Source organism: Anas platyrhynchos, chromosome 1 (assembly GCF_047663525.1).
Source record: "Anas platyrhynchos isolate ZD024472 breed Pekin duck chromosome 1, IASCAAS_PekinDuck_T2T, whole genome shotgun sequence".
NCBI lineage: Eukaryota > Metazoa > Chordata > Aves > Anseriformes > Anatidae > Anas > Anas platyrhynchos.
Window position 1 is genome coordinate 119,429,385 of NC_092587.1, and position 25,412 is coordinate 119,454,796.

At 36.1% G+C, this 25,412-nt stretch overlaps 1 protein-coding gene across 19 annotated transcripts in view; it reads right to left on the minus strand.

Annotated features, from left to right (window-relative positions):
* DMD (dystrophin) overlaps positions 1-25,412 on the minus strand; it is a 1,236,775-nt gene that overhangs the window by 123,169 nt on the left and 1,088,194 nt on the right. For all 19 annotated transcript variants that reach the window (XM_072027522.1, XM_072027514.1, XM_038175527.2 and 16 more), the window contains one exon: positions 7,603-7,681. In XM_072027522.1, coding sequence (XP_071883623.1) covers positions 7,603-7,681 — 79 coding nt within the window. The remainder of the gene's footprint in view (positions 1-7,602; positions 7,682-25,412) is intronic.

Consider the following 25,412-nt stretch of genomic DNA (forward strand, 5'->3'; position numbering starts at 1 on the left):
TGCAAACAAAGGGCTAGGAATTTATTTAATTCTTCACATAAAATGTGTTTTCATACCAATTATTTTCACTGCAGCAAGGTACGGAATTGGTGACTTCAGATAAAGGGAGGCAGGAACAACAAAATAATGAGATGGTCTCTGGGTCTGGGAAGCCTCTGACTTCCTAAGAATCAGGTACCTTATCCTTTCAAAGAAGATGCATCAAGTATTACCAATTATTTTCAAATGAGACCATTATAGATGATAAACTATTGTGCTCCACAGACTTAAAAGCGCTTCTGCTTCTCTTCCTGAGAGAATATGCTAAATCAATGTTTTCCCATAATCAGTTCATGATATTTGCTGGCAGCATGCCATCTCCAATCGCTATGCCTGTGTGACAGTGGCACAATAGAAGGGTTTGCATAATTTTTGTGAGTTCTTCAAGATCCTTTACAACAAATGTCGGTATACATCTGTAAAATATGACTTTTTCCAGATTTATAGAGAATTGATTTCTAAATTATGTGCATTTATTATTGTACCAAGTGAGACTGAAGAACAGATTGTGTTGTGTAGCAATGAAGTCTGCTGTTGCACCATGTAGCCGAGAAACTGAAATCAGAGTATAGTGACTAAGCAATTTAGAAGCTACAAGGCAGAGACATCAATCAAAATGATTTCTAAATGATCCCTCCTTTCCTAAGAACTACACAGCATGAAGTCTATTCTGCTTCAAGTCCTGGCTTGGCACGCTGCACATGTGGATGATTCTCAGGCATTTCAGAGACAGGGAACTACTTCTCAGTTTGGAGTCTGCAATTCTGAAATACAAGCAAACATCCCCTGCTTCCCTGCAGATCTAGAAGTACTGTCTATTACTGCAACATACATGCAGGCTTTTAAGGAATATACCATCTTCAGAACACCTCTAATCAATTTGAAGAAGGAATTATCAGTCACGAAAGCACTCAGCATGTGGGCAGGAACAGTATTAACTCCTTTTACAAGAATTATAAAAGAGGACTTGCCATTCTGCATTTCCTGCTGGAATCCTTGTGGACAACTTAAGATTTCTTACCTGCAACCTAGGGTCAACATTATATGATATGACCTAAATAATGCATACTTTAAATCATGAACAGTGTTCCCAGAAGTTTCAAAATGCCACTAGTGGCACAAAATGTAAAATCCACCTAATACTTATTTTTCTTAAATGTCACACTACTATAAAACGGCAAAAATACAAGCATCTACTTGATAAAGAATCTACGTAATAAAAGATTCTGCATGAAATACAGCCAAGTGATATAGTCTGCATCAATCCACATATTCATACAGATACTTCATATTGTTAATGGTGTCTGTCGCACTTTTATGCTGTTAAAACTAAAATCTCTAAAACTTGTTCATCAAATGAGGTCATAAATTGACCTCATCAAATTGGTAATGAGTTTTCTGCAAATGGAGTAAGATGAATGCAAAAATAAATCTGCTAAATACCCATGTCTCATATAGAATATATAAAGGGTGGTTTTTTTTTTTCCCCTTCTTTAAGGACACCTTATTTTGTTCTTTTTAAAAAAATTTCAGAACTGTAACAGAACAAGGTCTGATGAAAGTGGGTTTGTGGTTTAATTTTAGTCTAAAGGAGGTCTCAGTTCTGAGTGGATAAATTGCAAGTTGCACACCTGTAGGGGAGGACGTGGCTATATGAATTGCTGAAAGGGTAATAACATTAAGATCAAAAGTTTTTAATTAAGGCAATGAAACCAGGTGAGCCCATGAGAGTGCAGGAAAGAATTTATCTCAACTTTTTTCAGTTGGGTACAGTGATGAAGGTACCAGCAAGGCTACATGTAAGTACTCAAAACCTAGGCTGATATTCTTCCCAGGGATTGCCAGAAAACTGGAATAAGGAGTGCAAGACCCTAATTAGTTATGAATCACAGAATCACAGAATTTCTAGGTTGAAAGAGACGTCAAGATCATCGAGTCCAACCTCTGACCTAACACTAACAGTCCCCACTAAACTATATCCCATGAATATGCAGATGATTGTTCACGATACGAAAGTTAACTCCTCAAGTGCTTGACTGTCTAAATACTGAGGACCCAGGTGACTTCCTGCCCTTTACACACATAAGCTTTATGTCTAAGGACTGCAGGTCAGCATCTTTCAGAAAGGACTGCTGGGTCTTGCTTTCTAACTTCAGACAGGCCTTTAATAAACTTTTTGTTATACCCATGTAACTCACCTATTTTCTTAAAATTTTGAGTTCTATGGTTTTGTTCTGGCTCTCCAGGAATATAAGATACACCATGGAAAATATAAGATCACAGAATCATGGAATGTTAGGGATTGGAAAGGACCTTGAAAGATCATCTCGTCCAATCCCCCTGCCAGAGCAGGAACACCTAGGTCATGTCACACAGGAATGCATCCAGGCTGGTTTTGAATGTCTCCAGAAAAGGAGACTCCACAACCACTCTGGGCAGCCCAAGATATACCATAGGAAATGATAAGAAATGGCCAATATTGAATTGCTCAGCAGAAGCGCATGCAGTCACTTTGCATTTAGACAAAATAAAGAAAAAAAAAAAAAAGGCAGTCTCCTCTATCTTGACCACATTTAAATGTCATAATAAAATCGTTGTGCTTCCAGAGAGTTCTCAGATTTAGCCTGGTTCTTTTGAGACTACTTATCCTCTATCTTTTTATTATTCTTTGGTAATATTTGTATTCAAAACATTCACTGTGATTTCTAAAAATATTAAATCATATATCCCACAGACATGGATGAATGGACATGGTCTTTGATGTCTGCATGTGAAAAGTGTTATCTGGAAGACAATATAAAATAATGCATGCAATGAGAAATAAAAGAGAAAGATACTGCTGTTTGCACTGAAAAATGATCTCTCATCTGAATGGGTAAAGTGTCTAAAGAGTCCTGTAGCCCTGTCATTTTTAGAGCCTGATGTCTTAATGAGCAGGACTTGCCCTTTTAAAGACAAGTCTGCCTGGGCAAGAGAGAGCTTCACTACCCTCTGTTTTACATAGTAATCTAAGCACTCACCCTGAGTGGGAGGTGAGTACCTGACTTCTCTCTCACCTTGAAGGAATTCAGGCCCACATCTCTGATTTCTCAGGAGAGTGGTGTAAATAACAGAAAGAAGGGAAAAAGAGATCTGAACCCTAGCAGCTTTGAGCTTATCCAGAGAAGCAGAGACCTAGGTTATATAGCCCACTCCTATGGTTACATCTTCTACTTTTCAGTAAAACTTGCCTACCACAAAATGCAGCAGCTACACAAGCTCTTTGATCACTAGTTTGTAATGTGAACTGCTGGCTCCAGCTTTCCCAACCTTTCTGTTTCTGAATTAAAGTTGTTATGGCTGCTGCACATCACATTAAAGTCAGTGTTGTTGGGGCTTGGTAGACTGAAACCTAAAGCCATAGTTGGTTGCCTCCAGTTAAAACCAAGTTCCTGGCACAGGGTATTTCGGTGTTCAGATTCAAAAATCTGGCACTGGTGCATCCAGGCAGCAGATGCTTGTAGCCTGAGACATAAAAGTCACAAAATGTTAGCTAGATGTAAAGTAGCCTTTCAGACTTGCAAATCTAAATTTCTGTTTCCTTTATTTCCAGTTTCTCTGCCATGACAAAGGTCTATGTTCTTTGAGTGGTTAGTGCTTGGAAAGGACAAGCATAACCTGGGATCTGCTGGTTGAGCTTGTAGGTAGCTACCAGTTATATCTGAGCACTGCTTCATGGCATCACTTCATTGACATGCTACCCATGCTAACAGATGATCTCACACTGGACAGTAAATTACAAGGTTTGTATAGGCTTTTAAAAGATGTAATACCTTCTGTTTTTTAGTGCTCACAAATGATTCACATGAATGAGCTACTACATTAAAAAAAAAAAATAAATAGCTGGCTGGCTGGTTAGCACAGAAAATGATATTAAAAACAATCTGACATCAATCTTACCTCTCATTTACTGCGTCTCAAAAAAAAGAAATACTGTTTTGACAATATAGGTGGGTCCTCCAACAAGAGACACTGAATCCTATTCCCTGTGAGAGGCAGTATCATAGATACAAATAAAGGAGTACTCAAAAAAGTAAAATTATTCCAGAAGAGTCATTAAAACTCTGGAGCTGGCATTATGTTGAAATTTGCACTTAAAGTGGGATTGTAGGTATCCTTTTTCACACCTCGGTTACCGTATATAGCTTCCAAATTAAGCACCACCATGCATGAAGGAATCACAGACATTTGAATGACTTTGCTAAATATTTACCAGTTTCTCTTTAATAGAAAAGAGATTTTTTTGCTATTTTTTTTCACATCCTGATTTATATCATTCTAATTAAACAGCAAAACCTTCAAAAACAACAAACTCTGTGAATTCATGATATAATGTCTTGCACATGTAATACATTTACCAGCTATAACAACTATTCCTGCTAATGGTGATAGGCTCAGTCCTTGGCCAGGTGGCTAGGAATAAATGGAAGAGGAGCTGGGACTCTGTGGAGACTGGCAGAGTGTGACAAGAGCTTGGGGAAGCATGACAGAGTGATTGGAATACCAAGGGCTGGGGTGAGAGAGCCCAGCAAAAAAAATGCAGAAGGCTGGAGAGGGGCAGGCCCACCTGCCAGCAGAGTGGTGTGGGCCAGTTTTGGTGAGAGTCCTTCAAAACTGAGGGCAGCCCGAAGTCCTGGTAGAGAAACGCAGTTGGACACTGGCTCTTTTATCATTACTTTTTTAACTCACAACCAAGAGATGTCTGAATTACCCTATGTTCTGGTATAGATAAATACTGTCACCTGCTCAATTACAAGATGAAAGAGTGGAAAGAGAAGGTTGAACTGCAAGAAAGGACAATTGGAAAAAATCGTCCCTAAATTAAAATTCACAAAGGAGATTTTTTTTTCACACCTTATTTCTCTAACTCACACCACCCTTCCCATCTCTTAGAAACAGCTATAAAAATACCTCTTGAAACAGGTTGTAAGTGTTTAGAAACAGAAGCTACCACTTGATTTCTTGCCTGAACAGGACGTGATAAATATGAGATCCTGCACCACTCTCCTTTTAAAAGAATAATTTTTATTACATAAACACAGTTGGGAGCTGAAGATCATCACTCACACTTAAAGATGTGCAACTATCTATGGTAGAGGGCAAGTTGATGCTGAGTTTGAGAGGATGAACTGATTATCACTGGGATATAAATTAGACCTGAAATAGAAAATAAATCACTTATTTTTCATACTTATTACAGTTTTCATTGGTCTTCTGTGTACCTCAGCTCCTTATATAAAAACATTTTGTGCACTGAGGATATAAAATAAATCCAGCAAGCAGAATTATCATGTTTCATCTTTTCACAGCTAGACTGATCCCATTTGGACTCTGCTTGCCATCAGTGCACTGAAAGATCATTTACAAGCTGTTAATTCACCTCCATTTGACCTGCCCCATTCTGGTCTACAATCCGTATGTTGGGATTGTTCATCCCTAAATGTACAGATACAGAAATAAGGCCAAGGCTAGATGGCAAAGTCTCAAGAAATCCCTCTCTTGAAAAGCTCTCTCCAATAGATCTGATTCTATCAGCATGGGGACACAGAAGAGACAGTGCCTGAAAAGCATGTAACAGCATACTTCCCTTGGGAGCGTGAATAGTACATGATACTGAGGAACTCGATACTTTGGGGATTTGATTCTTAGGCAACATGAGGCTGATCACTGGTGGTTTTCAGTGACTGAATACATACTTGAGAAAGATTTGATAGATATTTTCATCACTTCAAAACCCTAACTTCTGCAGGTACATCTGAGAATATGTATTTGGACACATATTTTGCAAACATCTAAGACAGCAAGCAAGAGAGGACAAGCAAACAAATACATGGAAAGCATATGCCCATATATTTTTTTTTTTTCCTCAGTGATTTGGCTGTTTCCAAGTCCAGCATGCTTTCCCCTGCCTCCATTTCCTAAAGTGATCCTCAAGTGATGAGAAGTGACCAGGATGATTTCCACCCTGCTGACTCTGGCTAGAGCACAGAAGTAGTGTCTCAGTGCCCTGCTGATGGTACTTGGGCTATAAAAGAGGTGGCTATAAAACTGAGAAACTTTGATTCACCTGTGCTATCAGCAAAGTAGTAACTGTCACATGAGTTGCACAACAGTTAGGACACTCTTGCATATTGCAACATAGTCTTGATTAATGTACACTTAACAATTTTTTTCTCTGTGAGAGATTCCTTTTTCCCTAGGAATAAACTGTACGTCAAATAAGAAAAACAGGTATCTCTTTATGTGTTACATTCGTGTCATACACCCATAATTCTCATACATTCCATTCTGGCAAATCTGACTTGCACTTATTTATACTGGGTAGATAGATTATTCTCAGTGATTCAGAGCTAATTAAAAGACATTTTGAAAACGTATGAGAAATTACGGAAATCGCTCTTCTTTCTTCACAGACCCAACATTTGATAAAATTAGATGCAAGGTTGAACTACTGTGCACCTCTGTTGTGCTTATATGGCACAACATAGACTCTTTTTTAAGTTAGCAATTCACTCCATTGAGATGTCCCTGCCTCTGTTTTTTCCTCACTCTCTTTTTCTTTGGCTGGCAGAAAAACGGTTAACCAATTAAAATTACAGTGCACTGTCAGCTGAAGAAAAGTTTGTCCTCTACCCCACTCTGAATGTAGCTGTACAATAACAATAACATCTATCTCTGATGTCTGGGTAGCTTGTCCCTCTGCATGGAGGAGACCATTATCCTGTGACTGTGTTCTGTTCTGCTGATATAATCTCTTAAATAAAGTTTTACTGTTTACTTTCCTTAATTGAAGTACAATAGAGAAGACATGGCCTTTAAGAAGCTTCATTTTACTCACTGCCTTGGAGCTTTGAAGGTGTTTCAAGTTGTCTTTCCGTGTACTTCAAAACATCCTTGATGAAAGAGAGTGTGTGGAGGTGGAGTGGGAATGTTACTGGCAAAGTTAGTGGCAATTATATTTTATGCAGAGTTGTAAAATGTTTACTTAACTGTCATCCTTTTGCCAACTTTCTCACTACTCACTATGGTTTTGATCTTCTCACTACTCTGCTAAAGTGATCAAATCCTGCAAAGCCTATAGACAAAATATTTCTCTTGCACATCTTATTTTATCCCTTTTTGGCGTAGAATATTTCTGATCTCAAACAGATAAAGCAAATTAATTTTATTATTATTATTTTCACTCCTTTCTGTGTTACAATCATCAGGAACTTTTGCATTTTTCAGCATCATTTTATTTCACTATTCCTAGAAGGGAATCTTCAAACAGTGAAGAATAGCTTGGCACTGACAGATGTATAGGCAAATAGAATTGATACTGGCAGACATTTTCCTTTCACCCTGGACTATGTGAACTTATTTAGCAATCTTTGGCTTCCGGGCAGGGAAGGAAAAAGAAGGGAAGAGACATTTTAATATGGTCTATAATAGAAATTCAGAGCAGCCGTAGCTGGCACATGGCTACAAAAATTATCAATTAGCTGTGTACGTAAGCTGAGCAAGAAAAATTGGGAAGGTACTCACTGGTAAGAAAATGCTGGGAAGTAGGGCCAAAATCCCTGTGAGCTTCATGCAGTTGCCTGATACGCTCATCAATGGCCACCTGTGAACAGAGAAGAAGAATGACTTTCTCCTAAACAAGTAACAAGCAGCAATTATAGTCAGATACTTTTTTTTTCTTTTTTCATTACAGAACATTCTGTTTAAAATTAAGAAAGCTCCTGTAACAATCTATAAACCTCAGGGATTAACTGAGATTTAATGTGTCTTTCTCAGAAGAAGGTCCAAAAAAGATTTTTACTTCCTCTTCCCCCCACCCCAAATTTAACCAATGCTAGAACAAGTTAAAAATGAACAGGTTGATAAAGAAAGGTATAACAAATTGGCCTGACTTATATGCACCTGAAAAAAATAAGACAATTGCTTGCCAACATTAAAGCCAGAAACATTTATCTAAGCTAATACTTTTACTGGAGCTACTGCAAAAGTACTTTTTGAGAGATTATATGTTTTATGTCAGCATAAGAAAACTAATCTATTTTAGTGTGGACATGATTACTATATTTTAGAATAATGCCTAACTAAGGGTAGTCAAACTGCATCTGCACTCATACCTTTATCTGTGTTTTTAGTTAGTTGAATTCCTATCCCCTTGGCCCCTTCTTCCCTGAAAGATGTCCTTAGAAGAACATATTATTCTTAGTGCTTTGTTGGGTCGTTGCACTGCATATAAGTATAGATGCTAATTGTAAGATTGGTTTCCTTCTTTACCCTTGAAAATTCCAGTATGGTTATGCATCAAGCAAGCAGCCAAGAGCAGGCAGTTGCTGTAAGATTCCATATTGTATCAATGATATCTAATATCAGCTTTACAGACTTTATGCTAAAAGGACATCATCAGTTAAGTTAGGCCTAAATCTAGGGTCAGGTAAAGCAAGGAAAAGTAACTGATAAACTGATAGGGATTGGATTCACCTAAATATTGCCTGTAAGAAAAAGTGTGTTGTATCAACCTTGGCAAAGCAGAAGGTGAAGGTGATTGGTCTGTTTTTATTGTCTTGATTGTGAGATACAATACCAAGAAACAAAGAATATGCATAAGTAAAAAGCAATCCACACTTTTACACTTTTAAAACTTCCACAGATTTTTTGGTTGGTGGAGGCAGGAGCAATTCTACAATAATTAGGTGTGATTCAGTTAGAAGTAAAAAATAATGAAGGAATTGATATGAATGTGTTTGTTTAGCAAACAAACCCCAGATCCCCAAATCTTTTTTTCAGGAGATGCAATAGAAATTTAACAGCAGGACATTTATTTTATTTTATTTTATTTTATTTTATTTTATTTTATTTTATTTTATTTTATTTTATTTTATTTTATTTTATTTTATTTTATTTATTTTTACAGTTTTAAAACCAAATGACCAAAATGTTCCCCCTCTTTTTTTTTTTTTTTTTTTTTTTTTTTTTTTTTTTTCCCTCAAGCCATTTTTCAGATGCATTCCCTGTTGCTTTCTCCATTTCTACCTTCTTTCCTCCTCTGACTTCATATACACAGAAACAATCAATTTGATTTTTTTATTTTGGTCAGTCCTTGCTGTATATTACTAGAATATTACAGTGTTTTATTCTTACAGGCCTCTGTTCTTATTTCCACTGTTTTCTTGAACGTAGAATTGCTCAGAGGAACATTTATACCAGTAGGTTTAGAGTGAACCTACTGGCAGGCTAAGTCCTGTGACTTGTGCCTTTTCTGCTTACTATTCCTGATTAGATACAGAAAACTACATCTAGGAAGAGGCTGAACTCTAAAACTTCCGAAATTCTGGGCAGAAGAAATCTAAAGGACAATTTAGAGTGAATTGCATGGGGAGATGTTCTGTAAAGTAGTGCTTCATCACTTAGTTCTGACTGGTACCATTATGGATGGTAGATGACTTTGGGCTTGAGTTTGCATTTAATTCACAGTATAGATAAAAGATAGCAAAGTCTGCACAAGGATAGACAATGATAGGACTGCTTCTGGTCATCAAATTCATTAGCTTAGCTACTGAAGCATAAACTAATGTGAAATTATGTTCAATCCAGAAATGATCTTTCAATGAAGACTAGGAAGATAATCTTTAATATGCATAAAAGAAAAACATACAAGTAAAAAAAAATGCAGAAAAAATGTAAATGAGATTATATATATTCTGTAGAGTCCTATTAAAACAAAACAAAACGAAAACCTCATAACAGGCCTTTATTTTGTTATTAGGTCATTGCTGGTTAGTAAAGAAATGTGAGACGACTTCTCGATATTAGCACTTACTTTTCAATAAGTCAAGTAGGATGGAAAAAGTACTTTCTGACATGCAGAATCTCTAAAGCGAATGAGAGCTCCACAAATAGCCAGCAGGGAGCAGTTTCCTGTATGAGAATGACAACATCCAGTTTGCAGTCAGCATAGACTACAGGAATACTTAGGTGATTGTGACCACTGCCAGCTCACAGTCCATACATTTTCTTCAAGTGTGCAAAGCTGAGAATGACAATCACTACAAAATATCCAGGCAAGTTTTGAGTTGCTCAAAACTGAGAATTTTAGTCACATATGCATATCCAGAAAAAAATACCCTAAACACCCCAGGGTAAACTTTCAAGCTGAACAACCTTGGATGTAAGCCTGGAAATATCTCTGTCTAGAGGTATATTTTGTCAATTCAAAGATGAACAAAACAATTGAAAAAAATTCAATAGATTGAAAAAAATCAATATTCAAAAATCCATAATATTTTCCAGGAACAATCACTTCAGAATTGAAAAAGTTATTCCATTTGTCTACCAGAAAGTACCAATTATTGATGTACTTACATATCATATACAACCTTCCAGGTGCCATAATATGGACTCTCTGTTGATGCTAGAGCAACGAATATTACTGCAGTTAGTCTCCATGACTTTTACTAATACTAAGATGTAAATGCCAAAATGACAGAATTTGAAGCCACAATAATTGAAGACTGGTCCGATAAAAGCAAAGTTGGATTTGGCTTTGTGGCTTATACCTTAACTATCAGGAGAAGCAGAATTATATATTCTTCATAGCTTATTCTTGATTCTTGAAAAAAACATTCACACTTCTCATTTCATTTTTAAAAACAAGCAATTGGTAATTCCTGGATTTTAAATTAATTTTTGTATTAAATTTCTTCAGAATAAAGTGAAATAAGTTCCTCCAAATATAGTAGCCTATGCTATGTACTGAACCAAGTGCAATTTTACATAGAAAAAAAATGTGAAAAACTGTAGCTGTGCATGAAGTAAGCATCAAAATTTTCAAACCAATTGAAGTATTTATTTTCCTTACTTTATATGCAAGAAAACATACATAATGTTAGTGAAGTTTTGCAAGAAAAAAATCACCACATTTCTCAATAACCAAAGAAAACAAGATCTCTTCTGACTTCAGTAATCTTTTCCTACTAGTATCAGCTTAGTCAGATTATCATGCAAAAAAAAAACAAAAAAAAAAACCACTGTTTTTAAAGGCACTGTTACCAGTTACTAGCCTATCTTTTAGATCAAACTCTCTATAGTATTTCTCCACAGGTAATGTTACTGAAAAATCAATAACTGGATTTCTAAAATGTCAGCTATTGCATTATTTGAATCAAGACATGAGAAAATGGTTTTAACTGACCAAAATCTTCTGTTTATATCCAATTTTGTCTTTAAAACAAACATCAAGTTCTGTGATCAGGATACTTGAAATGTTTGTTTTTTCTTTCACTGAAAATGTTTGCTTGAAAAGAGACAAATTTCCATTATTTATTTAATCTATTGTTTTGCATTGCATTTATCTTCTTTCAGTCATAAATGATGGAGCCACAGTAATGCAGTAAACATTATACATGAAGCTGAGGATTTTAATATAAACAGTCCTACACTATTTTAAGTGATATTGACATAGAATATAAAAAGTTTATGCTAAACAAACAAATAAAATATTTTATTTAAAGTTCCTCTCCATTAAGATAGGAGAATTTTAAAACATTTGATGAAACACATTCTGTTTCCCATCACTTGAGTGCAGCCATGTGAACTGAATGCATAATAAGGTTCAGATAAACAAACGATGATGATAACATACACAGAGCTCTATCTTGCATTTGCTACGAATAATTTCTAGGTACTTTCTATAATGTAGGGATCTAATCTTGAAAGCACTTGTAACAGCTCTATTGAAATCAAAATTAGGATTTATTGGATTTGACTTGAGACAACTACTACAGTCTCGCATTTTTGTTAATTTTGCTAGGTTTTAACTGAGCATTTTTTATAAAAAATATAATAAAGCATTAGTTTGTGTTCATGTCCAGACTACAAAACAGGTCTAGATCAAGAAAGAAAATAAAGTGTTTTGATTCTCAATATTTTCCACGTACTCAGAAAGTACCTGTCACTCAGCATTAATGCTAGATATCTGTTAAACACTACTTTAAAATCTCCTTCCTGAGACATTCAATTAATGTCTCTTGAAGAGTTTTGTGAGATCTAGTATGCAAATAAATCTAAGTGCAACTGCATTTGGCTTTTCTAGCTTTCACACTCTGAATGATAACTGTGTGAATGCACACTCTTGCACAAAAAGGCACAGACTAATGCCTACAGTTCTGCTTAGATGACACTGTATCAAAAGCATCTTTGCTGTTCTGTAGCACAGTACAGTTCAACTGCTGCTGTGTTTACCAGTGAAACAGCTAAAAAGGTACATTGCACACTCATCTGTTCCTGCTTGAAAGCATTACCATCATGCAAAGGTTATTTCTTGTAAAAAGATTTAGTATTTTTTTCCATGTTCTAATATTTATTATTGTTATTTATGTCATTAACATAACATGTTTGTAATAAATATATATAATCTCAGAATGATGAGATGAGCAAGGAAATAAAGTGTATTACAAAAATGGGGGTTAAATCTGCATCCCTTAGCCTCTTGCAGTTTGATCTAGCTGCCATAACTGAAAGAACTGGTGATTTTCTCCTAAAAGGTTAGGTAAGTGCTTCAGAAGAAACAGTGTGCAGAATACATTCTGGTGATAAGGTGATTATTTGTCTTCATTCATTTGAAAAACAACAACTCTACATGTAACACCAGTGACATTACCTGAAAAGTCAATATGCGGTTTAAAACATGAAACTAGTAAATGGGAAGTCTATATGATTGTACTTTGTATGTCTATGTATGTTTTATCTACACACAACAGGCCCTGTTGGGACTCACCCTTACTTATTTCTAGGTGGATGTCTCTAGAAATACTGTAATTTGCAAAACAAAGTAAGGTAATCATTTTTTTATTATTATTTTTTTTCTTTCCATGTTTTCTCTGCACACTTAGTTATATCTGCACCTCCAAAGTTGACTTACATTCTCGTTAGGAAAAAAGATCTTGGTGCTCCTGGAAAAGAACAGCAGCCTTTACAGTCCCTATTTCTAAGTGAAATCATGCTGTCATAGTGTCTTCACTTCATAGTGTCATGTGCTATTTTGTTGAGGGATTACTAATACCATAAGAAAAAATATTTTCAATTCTCCCTCTTCCTGATTCATTATTGTTAGTCACATTAGCCAAGTGCTAGAACCCCGGCATAAAATGCAGAAAAAATAATGCCCGCCCCCTTTTTTTTTTAAGATAAGAAAACTTTTTTGTCAACAGATTTCCCTGAAAGTTCTCAGTTCTGAATAAAACATATACCAAACATATACCAAACATAAACAAATATTAGAATGTCTCTTAAATTCACCAAGAACACAGCTTCAGACAGAGGAATGGGTTTAAGTCCATTTTGTCAAATTACTTCACTTTCTATCAATGATAACAGTGGGGAAATCAGGTAGGTCTCACCTATCCCCCTCAATGAAGTTAGACATTTACTTTTGAGTAAAACTTCTTTAAATTATTATTAATTTGAAAGAATATATCATAAACTCTTCTGAGGTCGGAATGATCCTTTTAGTAAGGGCATTTGAGGGTACATGCAGTATAATATATAGACACTAATTACACAATTAGGCTGCCCAAAATGATGGCAATTTATATATAATTATAATATAATACATATATATGCGTGAAAGTAGCAATTTTTAATGCTTATTAACAAATAAAAAAGAGTAAAATAGAACTGAGATCAGTGGTTAAAAAAGTGCAAAATATAAAGTGTGAACACAATTAAAAAAAAAAAGATTTCTGAATATGCTTGGGATTCTGAGGAGAAATGGCAGAGAAAGAAGGGAGGTGAAGTTGGCCATTTAAATGGGTATATTTAATGCAGCAGCAAAATGACACAATCTCTTTTTTAAAAATTTGCTTCACCAAAGGCTGTTCTCATGAAAAGAGAAGAGCAATTTCCTATATTTAATAAGTGTGCATACACACAATACTTATTAAAGTAACACTCTTTTAATTCCCCCGCCATATTTGTAGCAATTGTACAGCCTCCTGACCTTGACTCCAATCAGATCCAATCTGCCTGTATATCAAAAGAAACTGGCATCTACAAGACCTGTTTAATGTTACGCAGCAATTCTCCCCTCAATAGCTGAAAAACTTTCTTTCCTCTCACTGACTCAGAGCTGCCAAACAAGGCTGTTCTTTACAAATCAATAAACAGGAAGATCTGATCTACTGTACTTCCAATAGCTGCTGAATTCAGCCACTCGCTGCTCCTCATACATTAGTAGATAAGGATGGATTTAAGCACGCTTTGTGCTATTACTGAAGAACAGCCAGGGGAAAGGTACTTGATAGTCATCGTTCTTGGCTGCTGAACTTCGGGCTTAAGCTTTGATACTGACTTAGTCTAAAGCACAGGAAAAGACACCTCATTTCTTGGTGAAGAGTTTGGTAATCTAAAACATTTTGAATGTAAAAATTAACGTGCTTACTTTCCAGGTGAAAGGGAAAAAAAAAAAGATAAATATAATATTATCCATGTGAATTTACAGTTGTTACAAAGATCACATTTCAATGCCAAGATCTCTGGGTCATGGTAGGACTGTATGCTTGCTTGAAATATGAGTGACTTTACACAATTCTCCCTTCAGGAAAAAAAAAAAAAAAAAAAAAAAAAGCAAAAAAACAACCAATCAACCAACCAACCAAACCAAAAAAAAAAAAAAAGAAACAATTTAAAAAAAAAAAAAAGAAATTGAGTATGATACATGTATTACACTTTGACTGCTTTTTTTTTTTTTTTTAATTTTTATTTTTTTTTAATCCTCAGATGAAACAAGGGAACAAAATGTAATAAAAATTCAGGAAGCATCTTAAACCCTTAAGGGCACCAAGTCTTAGAAAAGAGGAAAAACAAAGGGAAAAGAAAAAAAAAAAAGGCATAATCCCCTTGACTTAATATGTCTACTGTGAATAATCAGCCATTGCTTCTTAGGCTTTTGTTTTATAATCCTAAATCAGTGGACTTCAGACTTTGTGTACATCTATGCCTAAAGAAAGGAAGTTAGGTCTTATGGTTTAAATAACAAATGCATTTAAAATATAGAAAATAAAACACTTGTAAACCCTGTGAAATCTTAAGAACAAACATCTTTTGGAAATAGTTCTGTTAAAAATCATTACTTCTCTTGTTTCAAATAAAAGGTATTCTGTCAGGGGGGCCTAGCATTTCACATCATCACACTGCTCCTGTAAAAGCCATCCCATGCTGGTGGAAGATGCACAGGCAGATTAGCCTTCATATGTTCCTCCTTTCTATTCATGCACTTTTGGTATGTGTACTACATAAAACATTTTGTGAAACGAGCTGAGGAGGATCTCAATCTTTGAAAATTACAAGAAACTGTTGTGCAGTCCTCCACTCCTGAGCACTTTATTAATAAAGTTTTACAATTCTTGACTTTTGTCAATTCTTGACAATTCAGCCATATTAATTATCTTTTATCATTGCCTTTGCACGTAATTTAATCAGTTACCTGAGCTATTTTCTGCCAAATTCCTTGCAAAATTTTACAGTATGCAAATAAAGTTATTTTACACATGATGCTACGTTGCAACTATTTTTTTCATAGAACAGCACTGCACCGCTTACAACTTTCAATTCACAATTTATATTAGCTTCAGACATATAAACACCCATTGAAATCCCTCACTAGATTCTACTCCAAGTGGGATTTCCTAACCACATCTCTGTATATGCACAGAGATAGTGTCTCTATACTCCTTCTGGGTTACCTGTTCCTGCTTCCATCTTCTGCATAGTCCCTTTTTATGTTTGAGTTTGGCCAGAAGCTCCTTGTTCATCCATGCAGGCCTCCTGGCAAAATGCTTGACTTCCTGCTCTTCAGGATGGACCACTCTTGTGCTTGGAGAAAGTGATCCCTGAATATCAACTGATTTTCTTGGACGCCTCTTCCCTCCATGGGACTCTTCCAAGCAGATCCCTGAAGAGATCAAAGACTGCTTTCCTGAAGTCTAGAGATCTATCTTGCTTTTTGCCTTCTTCCCTCCTCTCAGGATCCTGAACTCAACCATCTCAAGGTCACTGCCTTTGACCTTCAACTTCCCAATAAGTCCTTCCTTCTTTGTGGGCACAAGGTCCAGCAAAGCACCTATCAGTTATGTTAGGAAGGTGTCATTAATGCTCTCCAGGAACTTAATGAATTGCCAATGTCCTGCTGAGTTGTTCCTCCAGCAGATATCAAGGTGGTCTCCCACGGGGGCCCTCACCTGTCAGCATGAGGCTATTTCTTGCTGTTTGTAAAAGGCCTCATCATCTTTCTCCTCCTGGTCAGGTTGACATGTAGTTGTAGGACCCACTACAGTGCCATCCATACAGGCCTGCCCTTTAATCCTTACCCATAAGCTCTCAGCTGGCTCATCATCCATACCCAGGCACAGCAACATGCATTCCAGCTGCCTTCTCACATCAAGGTGAGTTCCACCTCCTTTTTCTCCCAGCTTGTTCTTCGTACAGAGCCCTATCCCACCACTGCTGCACTCCAGTCCAGGGTACCATTCCACCAAGCCTCCATGATCCCAATAAGATCACAGCCAAGCACACAAATCTCTAACTCATCATATTTATTCCCCATACTGCATACACTACTCTGAAGTGTACAGGCACTTCAGAGAAGCATGCCAGCATGTTGATTTCCCAGATGGTCTGATTTTTTTCCCGTAAGTGCCTTGGAGGCAATTCCTGGCTTTCAGGCCTATGCTTAAGATGACCCTGCTTAAGCCCTGTTTTGTGTTCCCTTTTGTTCATATCACCAGAGGACCTTTCCTCATCAGCCCTGTCCATCAGTCTCACAGGGCTACTGGTAACTCTCTCCCATACTGTTCCTAGTTTAAAGCTCTTCTTTATATATCTTCTCTACAACCCCACAAAATATACTCCTCGTGACTCTGACTATGCAGACCTTTAGGATTCAGTGATTTCTGTCCTGCCTTCAGCATAAAGCTGAAACTCTGTGTACACAATTCAGTGTTGTAAGCTGGGGAAAGGAGTAAGAAAAATGTATATGCTACACTGAGCCTCTGGAGTGTTATTGATCTTAAAATGAATCTAACTTTGATGCAGTTTGACATTTTCAAAGTCAGTGGGAACCAGGCATCTGCCACTAGGGACAGAATATGTTCTGTAGTAAGTAAAACCATCTGTTATGGACCCCAGCATGGCTCAGATTCTTTGTGAGACCAAATCTTGAAACCAAGGTGCATGTGCAGTATATACACTGCAACCTCTACACATAAAATTACTTGTGTATATATATATATATATATATATATATATATATAAAACAGTCTTTCTGTCCTTCAGCATTACTCAGCATCTGTAAGACTTTTAGGAGGTATACTGTGATCACTTCTAGGCACCATAACCAAGAGAGATGTGAATCAATTGGAGAGAGACAAGGGAAATGAACAAGAATGATGGTGACATACAGAGAAGGGTTGAGTGAGCAATTACAGTTAAACTGATGAACAGAAGTCTTAGTAAATCAGGAAATAGGGACAAGTCCTCCAGCAAATCAATGAATTCTCTAGAATAATCTGTTCTCCATGTCCATGGTGGATAGACAAGATGTTATGACCTTCAATTTAATCAATATAGTTTCTTATGATCTATCAGAAAAAAGAAATCTAGCAGTAACAATACTGAGAACTGAAAAGTGTGCCCCATTAGCTTCTTTCTCTTTGGATGTCCTTGGGAACAGGTCAGACAATATCTGCTAGGAAAGACTTGGGTACAGCTGATTCTGTCCTGAGCACAATTTTGTTACTAAGTTTTATGTTATTCAAGGGAGTTCTCAAAATCTGAAATGATAGTCCTCTATTTTCCTATTATGAAAAGAGTGATTTCTGCTATGTTAGTCCTACTAGATCTGATTTAATTGTGCTAAAAAATCCCTCCACGTACCTTCCATGTTATTTGTGTTAATTGTTAGCAGCATATATGTGAAGATACATGCTCTTCGCATTCTATTGGTAAAAAAATTAGGAGAAACCTACTTTTCAAATCTCAGAAGGGAACTTCCTTCAAGCACAATCATCACTTTTTCACCTCTTATGCAACCTGCTCTTGTAGCAAATTTAAAGGAAATTTCAGCTCCCCAAAACAAAAAATCAGATTTGGGGTGGGGGGAAGGCATGAAGTCTAACAGAGCATTCCTAAAGCTGAAGATATGTACTATTTCACACACAAAGTTCAAAATGTCATAATGTTTCCAGAATTTCAAAAAGCCATTGGCATATTACACTAAGAAGCATCTCCTATATTTTCCACAAATCTAAGACAAAGGCAATGTTGATCTGACAGAAACTCAATTCCATCCTTATTCACTCTCACTTCCTCTTAATCCCCAGTTATTCTCATCATACATACATCTACATACATATGAAGAGGGTTTCAGCAACTTAAAAACAAACAAACAAAAAACAAACACAACATGTGAAATACACCACTTTAAAATACCATACATAAAATAACGCGATTCTGTGCTTTCTGTGACTGACTGCACAAACTTGTTATTTTTTTCCTCTCCCATTTCTTCCTCAAATGAGTTTCAAAAGGTGCATTCTTCTCTGTTCAGTCACACTTGTATTAAATAGTATCTTATTCCACAGGAAGTCTTTCTGATTTCGCTGACACTATTCATTGGAAAAGTTACTGTTTCATATGAGCAAATGTATCTGGACTGGGACAGGAAACAATAGAAAAGATCAGCTTCAGTAAGAACACAAAAGATGTACTGGGGATTAAATTTTCTGTTGAATGCTTACAGAAAAGCAACTTGCAGCAGGGCAGTACAGGGTGTTGATCTCCAGAACCTGCCTTGAGGTCATTAACATCTCCCATCACTTAAGAAAAAAGTGGTACATTTAGGTTTCAGTGCATCCCATTTTAACACATTTACATTCTTGAGGTGGCTCTTAAAATCATATACAAGAATTTTAGATGCAGAAGAATGTTTTGCAGCGCTGTACTGATGCTGCCCTTACCCTTCCCCTGCATTTTTCTAGCTGAGCTTCTGTTGTGTGACTACTCTGTTATCCTTAATCTAGAGAGGTACTCTAGAAAAATCTAATAGGAAAAACCTGAAACATTAATTACTATGCTGTTGTTGCCAAAACATTAGTCATTTGGGGCTCTCTCTATCTACTGTTCCTTCCCTAACAGCGTTGCTTTTTCTGTTTCTTTTAAAGATCCTCTCTTCATATTTGGGGCATGCATGAATCAGGTATACCACAGTTAGGCTCCTTACTAGCAGCAGCAGTAGAGACATAAAAATGAGACCTTGCTGTGGCCTTTTTTATTTCTTTTCCTTCTGTGTTAAAGTGCTATTATTTCTGTTCATTATTCTTTTTATGTTTTGGAAATAACATTCCTTACTGTTTTGTTTACAAATATTTATAAACAACTGAAAATCCGTTCTTTTTATACTTCATCCTGTGAATGCTCGTTAATGTTTTGCAATTCATCCCTGAGCACTCCTGTCTTTTAACAAGATTTGAATGTGCTTGTTTTGCTTTTACTTTTTTCTCTCATTAAACAACAACAAAAAAGTCATGTTGCACTGAAAATGCCATTTGCTTCTGAAAGGTCAAGTAATACACACAGTTTTTGTGCCAAGGGGAATCTTGGGTATCTTTGGTGACTTAGGGAACTATAAGTAGAATGTCATGCAAGAGATATTTTATTTTATAGCTGTCCTGGAACATATGTCTGTAATTTCCAGTATCAGTTGAGTACCTGTAAGGATTATTCTTTTATGGTTTTAGTTACATTTTCTCACTTTCATTGGTCTTTTATTATATTAGTTTTATTGCTCCTTTTCCCCAGATTTGTGAATCTCCTGTGTCCTTACTAGCATTTGTTGTGGGAGTAACTGCTCAAGACTGCAAGTAAGAAATCCACAGCTCAGACCTACATGTCATCCTGTATACTTCTAAAAGAAGGAGAGATGACACTCAGTATTGTCTGCATTCAGCAGTACTCTTAGCTGATTTTAACTTCAAAGTTTTTCTTTGACCATCTTCAACTCCCTTCCACTAGCAGTGCCCTCTGACAACTCTGATATTATCATTCTATCAGTGTTCAAGAGACTTCAATTTTCAGTCCTAGCTTTTTCACTCTTCTCTCTTTCTTGTCTACTTAATTTGTTGTTGAGCATCATCATTCTCTTTTATTGTTTCAATTCACACTTTAAAACCCATGTCACTTCCCCAAACACAGTGAAAATACTTTTTTAAAATATATATATACATATATAATAAAACTCTCAATATTGTAGTAATGTTTATAAATAAGAGATGAAGAATTACTTTGACTGAGCATGCTCCTTCACAGGTACTACTAAGCCAAAATGTGTACAGGGAAAGACAGACACAGAGAATACATGAAGAAATAGGAATATAAGAAAATACTTGAAAATGTGGAAGACAAGACAAAAATGTTTTTTACTGGGGGACACTGTAGGATGATAACAATTAATAAAGGATTCTATGTGCAGCAGCAGTAGCATTAATCTTGTATTAATCTCTCTTCTTTCATATTTTCTGTTCTCTTTTCCTTTTCCTCTTTGAGAATTAGAGTTACACCCATACTGATAAATCTATTCACTCCAAGTAATCCTCACTCCTCAAACCTCCCCAGACAGATCACCTGTTTGGTTTCCTTTTTAGCTGCACAGGCTGAAACCAGTAAGATGATGTCTATGGGTATTGTTTAATTACAATGTGATCTATTCACATTATTGGATTGTTTCATCTATATTCTTACATCTGGCAAGCTCAAGAATGCAGTATTCTGTTTCAAGCTGTATTAAAACTACTTGCTCAATCAAGTGCCAACACAACATGAAAAGAAAAGCTTCATTTCATGAGATTACTGAATGGATGGATTAAACAAACTTTTATTTATTGTTCTTGTCCAATGAACCTTTTAAAGATGGCCTCTCAGTCTCAATGACTTCTGCAGAATGATGTATATCCCAGCAGCTGCTCTGGCTTGGGAGCATCCATATGATCAGTGCTTAATGCTCCCTGTTATCTGACACTTCATTGTATACAACTACAGATCCTGATTCTGCACAAAAGCCTCTTTTTCTCCCTAGGGAAGACATGCATATAGCACACTGAAAGATAACAAAATGACTCTGGGCAAATAACAGTTCAAATGGAAACAATTGCTGATAGATTGATACTACACTGATTGAAAATAACAGTAGAACTCCTATAATAGTGTAATATGACTTGTGAGAAGAGCTGTCTGCCCCTTGCAGCTGGTCAAAATCTGTATATTTATGCTTTCTAAGCTGTAAGTTAAATTCAAGTGACATGAAAGCAAAACCTGTGTTATATATGGCCCACGCTGCTCAGCCACAAGGATGCAGAACACTATCTAGTATAAACTGAAAGATACATTCTCCTATTTCCACACTTTAATCTATTTGAGAATAAAAGGTGCTTATTACATGTATATGTGTATGTGTGTGATACACACACATATACATCACATATTTACTGAGAATGTAGGATAGTAGAAGGTAAAGGCTGAAAGTTATGCTGGCATGAAAGATCACTGTATACGGATGCCTTCAAGAAGATCATCACTTCATGCATATAAAAAAGCATTCCCATATAGTCGACTCAGTAAGTGCCATAAATTTTATTCAAATAATTCCAGTAATATGACACAGCTAACTTCTTTGAAATCTGTTTCTATTAGCCCTCTTTTTGCCAGGCCAAATACCTTATTTACCACCATCAGCCTGTGGAGGTCCCAGAGGAATCTGAAAACACTCTTGAAAAGCTTTGTGTGCTTCCCAGGCTCTACCCTCTCCACAGGTGCAGACTCTGCTGTGAGCAGAGGATGGTTCTGCCTTCCCAGTGGAACAGGGCCCTGACCCGCATCCTGCAGGAAGAGGTGAAACCAAAGAAGTGGCATTTGGGGTTTCCAGGAAAAGCATAACTGGTCTGCACCGAGTACTGACATTTCACTGACTTCAAACGCATTAGTGCAAACCTTAAACAGTTTCTTGCATTTGCCTCAAAAATGAATGCAACAAGCTCTGGGGCATAAATGTCATAGTAGAGTACTTAAAATGCATTTATCATCTATCTGCACAGCCTCAAATATGAAAAATACATAGCCTTCAAGCAGATAATAAGTCACATTCTAAAAAAACACTTTGGTTGCTTATTACCAAATGGCATAGAAAACTCTCTCAAATTTACCACCTTATTTGCACAGCTATCTGCATTTTAACACTTTTTTGTTCCCTTCCCTCCAGCCCCCCCCAAAGCAAATAATTTAACTCCATTTAGCCTTGCCTTATTACTCACTTGTTTGTAGAAGCAGGCATTTGGGAAATCTAAGAATAGAAGAAATTTTGGAGAACTAAGACTAAGGAACATGGAGATCCTTGAGGTGAAGTGCAGCTGGAGGGGAGTGCAGTGCAAGCAAAGTGTTTGTGAAACAAGAAGTAATAATAGGAAAAATGTAAAGACAACATTTCCAACACAATCTGAAGCCAGCCTCGAAACCTGAACTTGTAGTATCTTTATAATGACACCATATAATACAGCAACAGGCAGTTTAAATGGCAATTACAAAACTTCAAATTTTCTAAGTTAGAAACCCTTTCTGAATATCTAACATATAAGCTATAGTTATCACAGTGACAGGTTGTCAGTTGGCCTTCCAGTTAGACAAATAAAGGGAACAAATGAGCATTCTCTTGAAAAAAAAAAAAAAAATCTATTTGTGAAAGACTTAATTACAAAGGACTTGTTCTAGAAAGTATTCCACAAGAGAAAAATAGTAAATTAATTCTTATAACTCAAATCTTGAGTGATTTCTATGGAAGATCATAATTATTTCTATAAAACGATTTTAAAATTCTCTGAAAGTTTACCTTAAAACCATATATACACTTTTAGAAATAAGGATGGACTTGATTTTACTTTCAGTAAAACCTTCAATCAAGTTGCTATTTGCTTTAATCTTACAAGGTCGGATGCCATATTTTCATATAAAACTGCATTAATGTTTCTGAGACTTAAATTTGTTTTCAGGGATTATTAGAAGTAAAAAAATCCACCAGTACATGACAATAGAAGAGGTCACTTGCCCATTATGGAAGGTTTTTGTAGGATCATCTAACTGCAAAATCAATCAGTTCACATTAAAACAAGGTGAGCTACCCCACTGTCCAAAGAACAAACAGGGTTAATACGTCAGGATGGCTGCAATTTCTAAAGGAATCTTAAGGCAGAAATAAGCTTCTGTAAGCTTTTGAGAAATTATTTCAAATAAAATAGATCACTTGTAAAATGCAAAGTTATATTTGTTCAATATACTCTAATATACTGCTGCAATGAACTTATACATTTGAAAGAGACATGCAAAGGAATTATGTAGTACTTAGTCTTGTGTAACTAAAACAAGAAATTAGTAGTTCATGAGCAGAAGTTTACAAATGGAAGACACAAATATGTAACTACTGTTTTCTGTGTGTGTGTGTGTGTGTGTGTGTGCACGTACCCATATTCTTTTTCTTTTTTAACTTAATGAAAATCTCCAGGAACAAAAATAATTTAACTATGCAACCTTTCTGTTACACCTTTCTGTAACTTACTGTGCTAACTTTTCTTTGCTTATTTTGGATCAATACTATCAGTCCTTAGTTGCAATACTCTGCACACTCTGCACATTAAACTTTTTTTTTTTCCTATTATAATAAACCCAGAGGGAATGTGACTGAGAGTTTCACAGTCCAGCTTTATTTCTTGCTTTATTTATTTATTTATTTTACTCTCAAGTAGTTACATACATTTTCAAAATCTATTTAAATTTGTCTCTTTTTTAAAACGTTAAACCACACTGCTGAAGGTTTTTCTTTTTCCCTTCTCTTTCTCTCATTAGAACTTACTTTCTCTGCTTTCTGCAGATCCTATTATATCTTTTCTTTTCTACTCTGGTAGGTCTTTTCACAACTTCCATAGGCTTCCCACAGTGTCATGAGAAAACAAAACAAACAAATAAATAAATAAATCCCACTCCCAACCAAACCTAAGTCAGAAGGCATTATTTAGACAGTCTATTCAATCACTAGCTTCACCATGCAGTAAGATTCCTCTGAACAAACAAGTGCTTTGATTACACTCTGCTGGAATAGCAATGCTGGCCTACAGTTATGTGTCAGCAACTGCTTTCTGGCTGCAGAAGCCAGATTCCACTCTGATGATCAGTAATTGCCTTTGCCCAGCTAATTTTTATCGTTTCAGGTTGCCAACAAGGGCAGACAGGAGGCTATAAGGTATGTACAAATCCCAAATCAAACATTCAAAACAACTGTTTGAGAAACCAACAGCAAACTTGTTGAACTTCCCTCCTCCCTTCCCCCCCCCAACAAAAACAAAAAATCCACCACTACAAAAAAAACACACACACACACACCCCCCAAAAAAAAAAAAAAAAGAAAGAAAAGAAACAGATGAGAGAAACCAGGAATACAGATCCTGGTCATAAGACAAGAAATCAACTGGCAGGATTAAATATCTGAAGGGTACAGAATTCAGTAAAGGAAAAATACAACTTGTACTTGAAGAGTGCTAGTTTCATGATGTTTCAGATCCTTTTGAAAGACAAATTTGCAAAGCAGAGTATATAATATCTAAGAAAGAGACAAATACTTCCTGCCATGAGACTTGCAATGCCAGCAAGAAGATCCCTCACTCTCATTCTCCTCCCTCTCCTCACTACCATCATTTTATTTTTATTTTTTCCTTCTTTCTGAACACTCGGGTTCCTGACATTTGTTTCATATTACCACATCGTTCCTATCTTGAGTTGGTCTTCAGAGTTTAAGCATTTTTGTTTGTTTGTTTGTTTGTTTGTTTTATCCTGCCTTCTGTGTTTTCCTTCTTCCTTCCCTGTATATTTAAAATATGCACTGCCTGCTGTCATATCGAGCCACCTTCTTCAAGCCCCATGCTCTTTAAAGTGTGGTCAAAAGTAAAACTGAAATAAATTGCTACAACCCCTGTTACAATAGCAACTTACAGGTTAGGCTTCTTAAAAAAAAAAAAAAAAATTACTTCCCACTCACGTTCACTTTTTATGGGGAGTAGGATGTTTCACTTCTGACCAATATGTATGTGAACTCCAATCATTGTTCTACAACAAAGACATTTTGTGGTTTTGTTTCATGAAGTCCACATAATTCAGTATTATGGTAACAGTTCTTACCCAACAAATTTATACTGCAGAACAGTTTGACCAGTTTGACTTTTTTTTTTTTCCTGCTGTTTGGAAAATAAAAATCT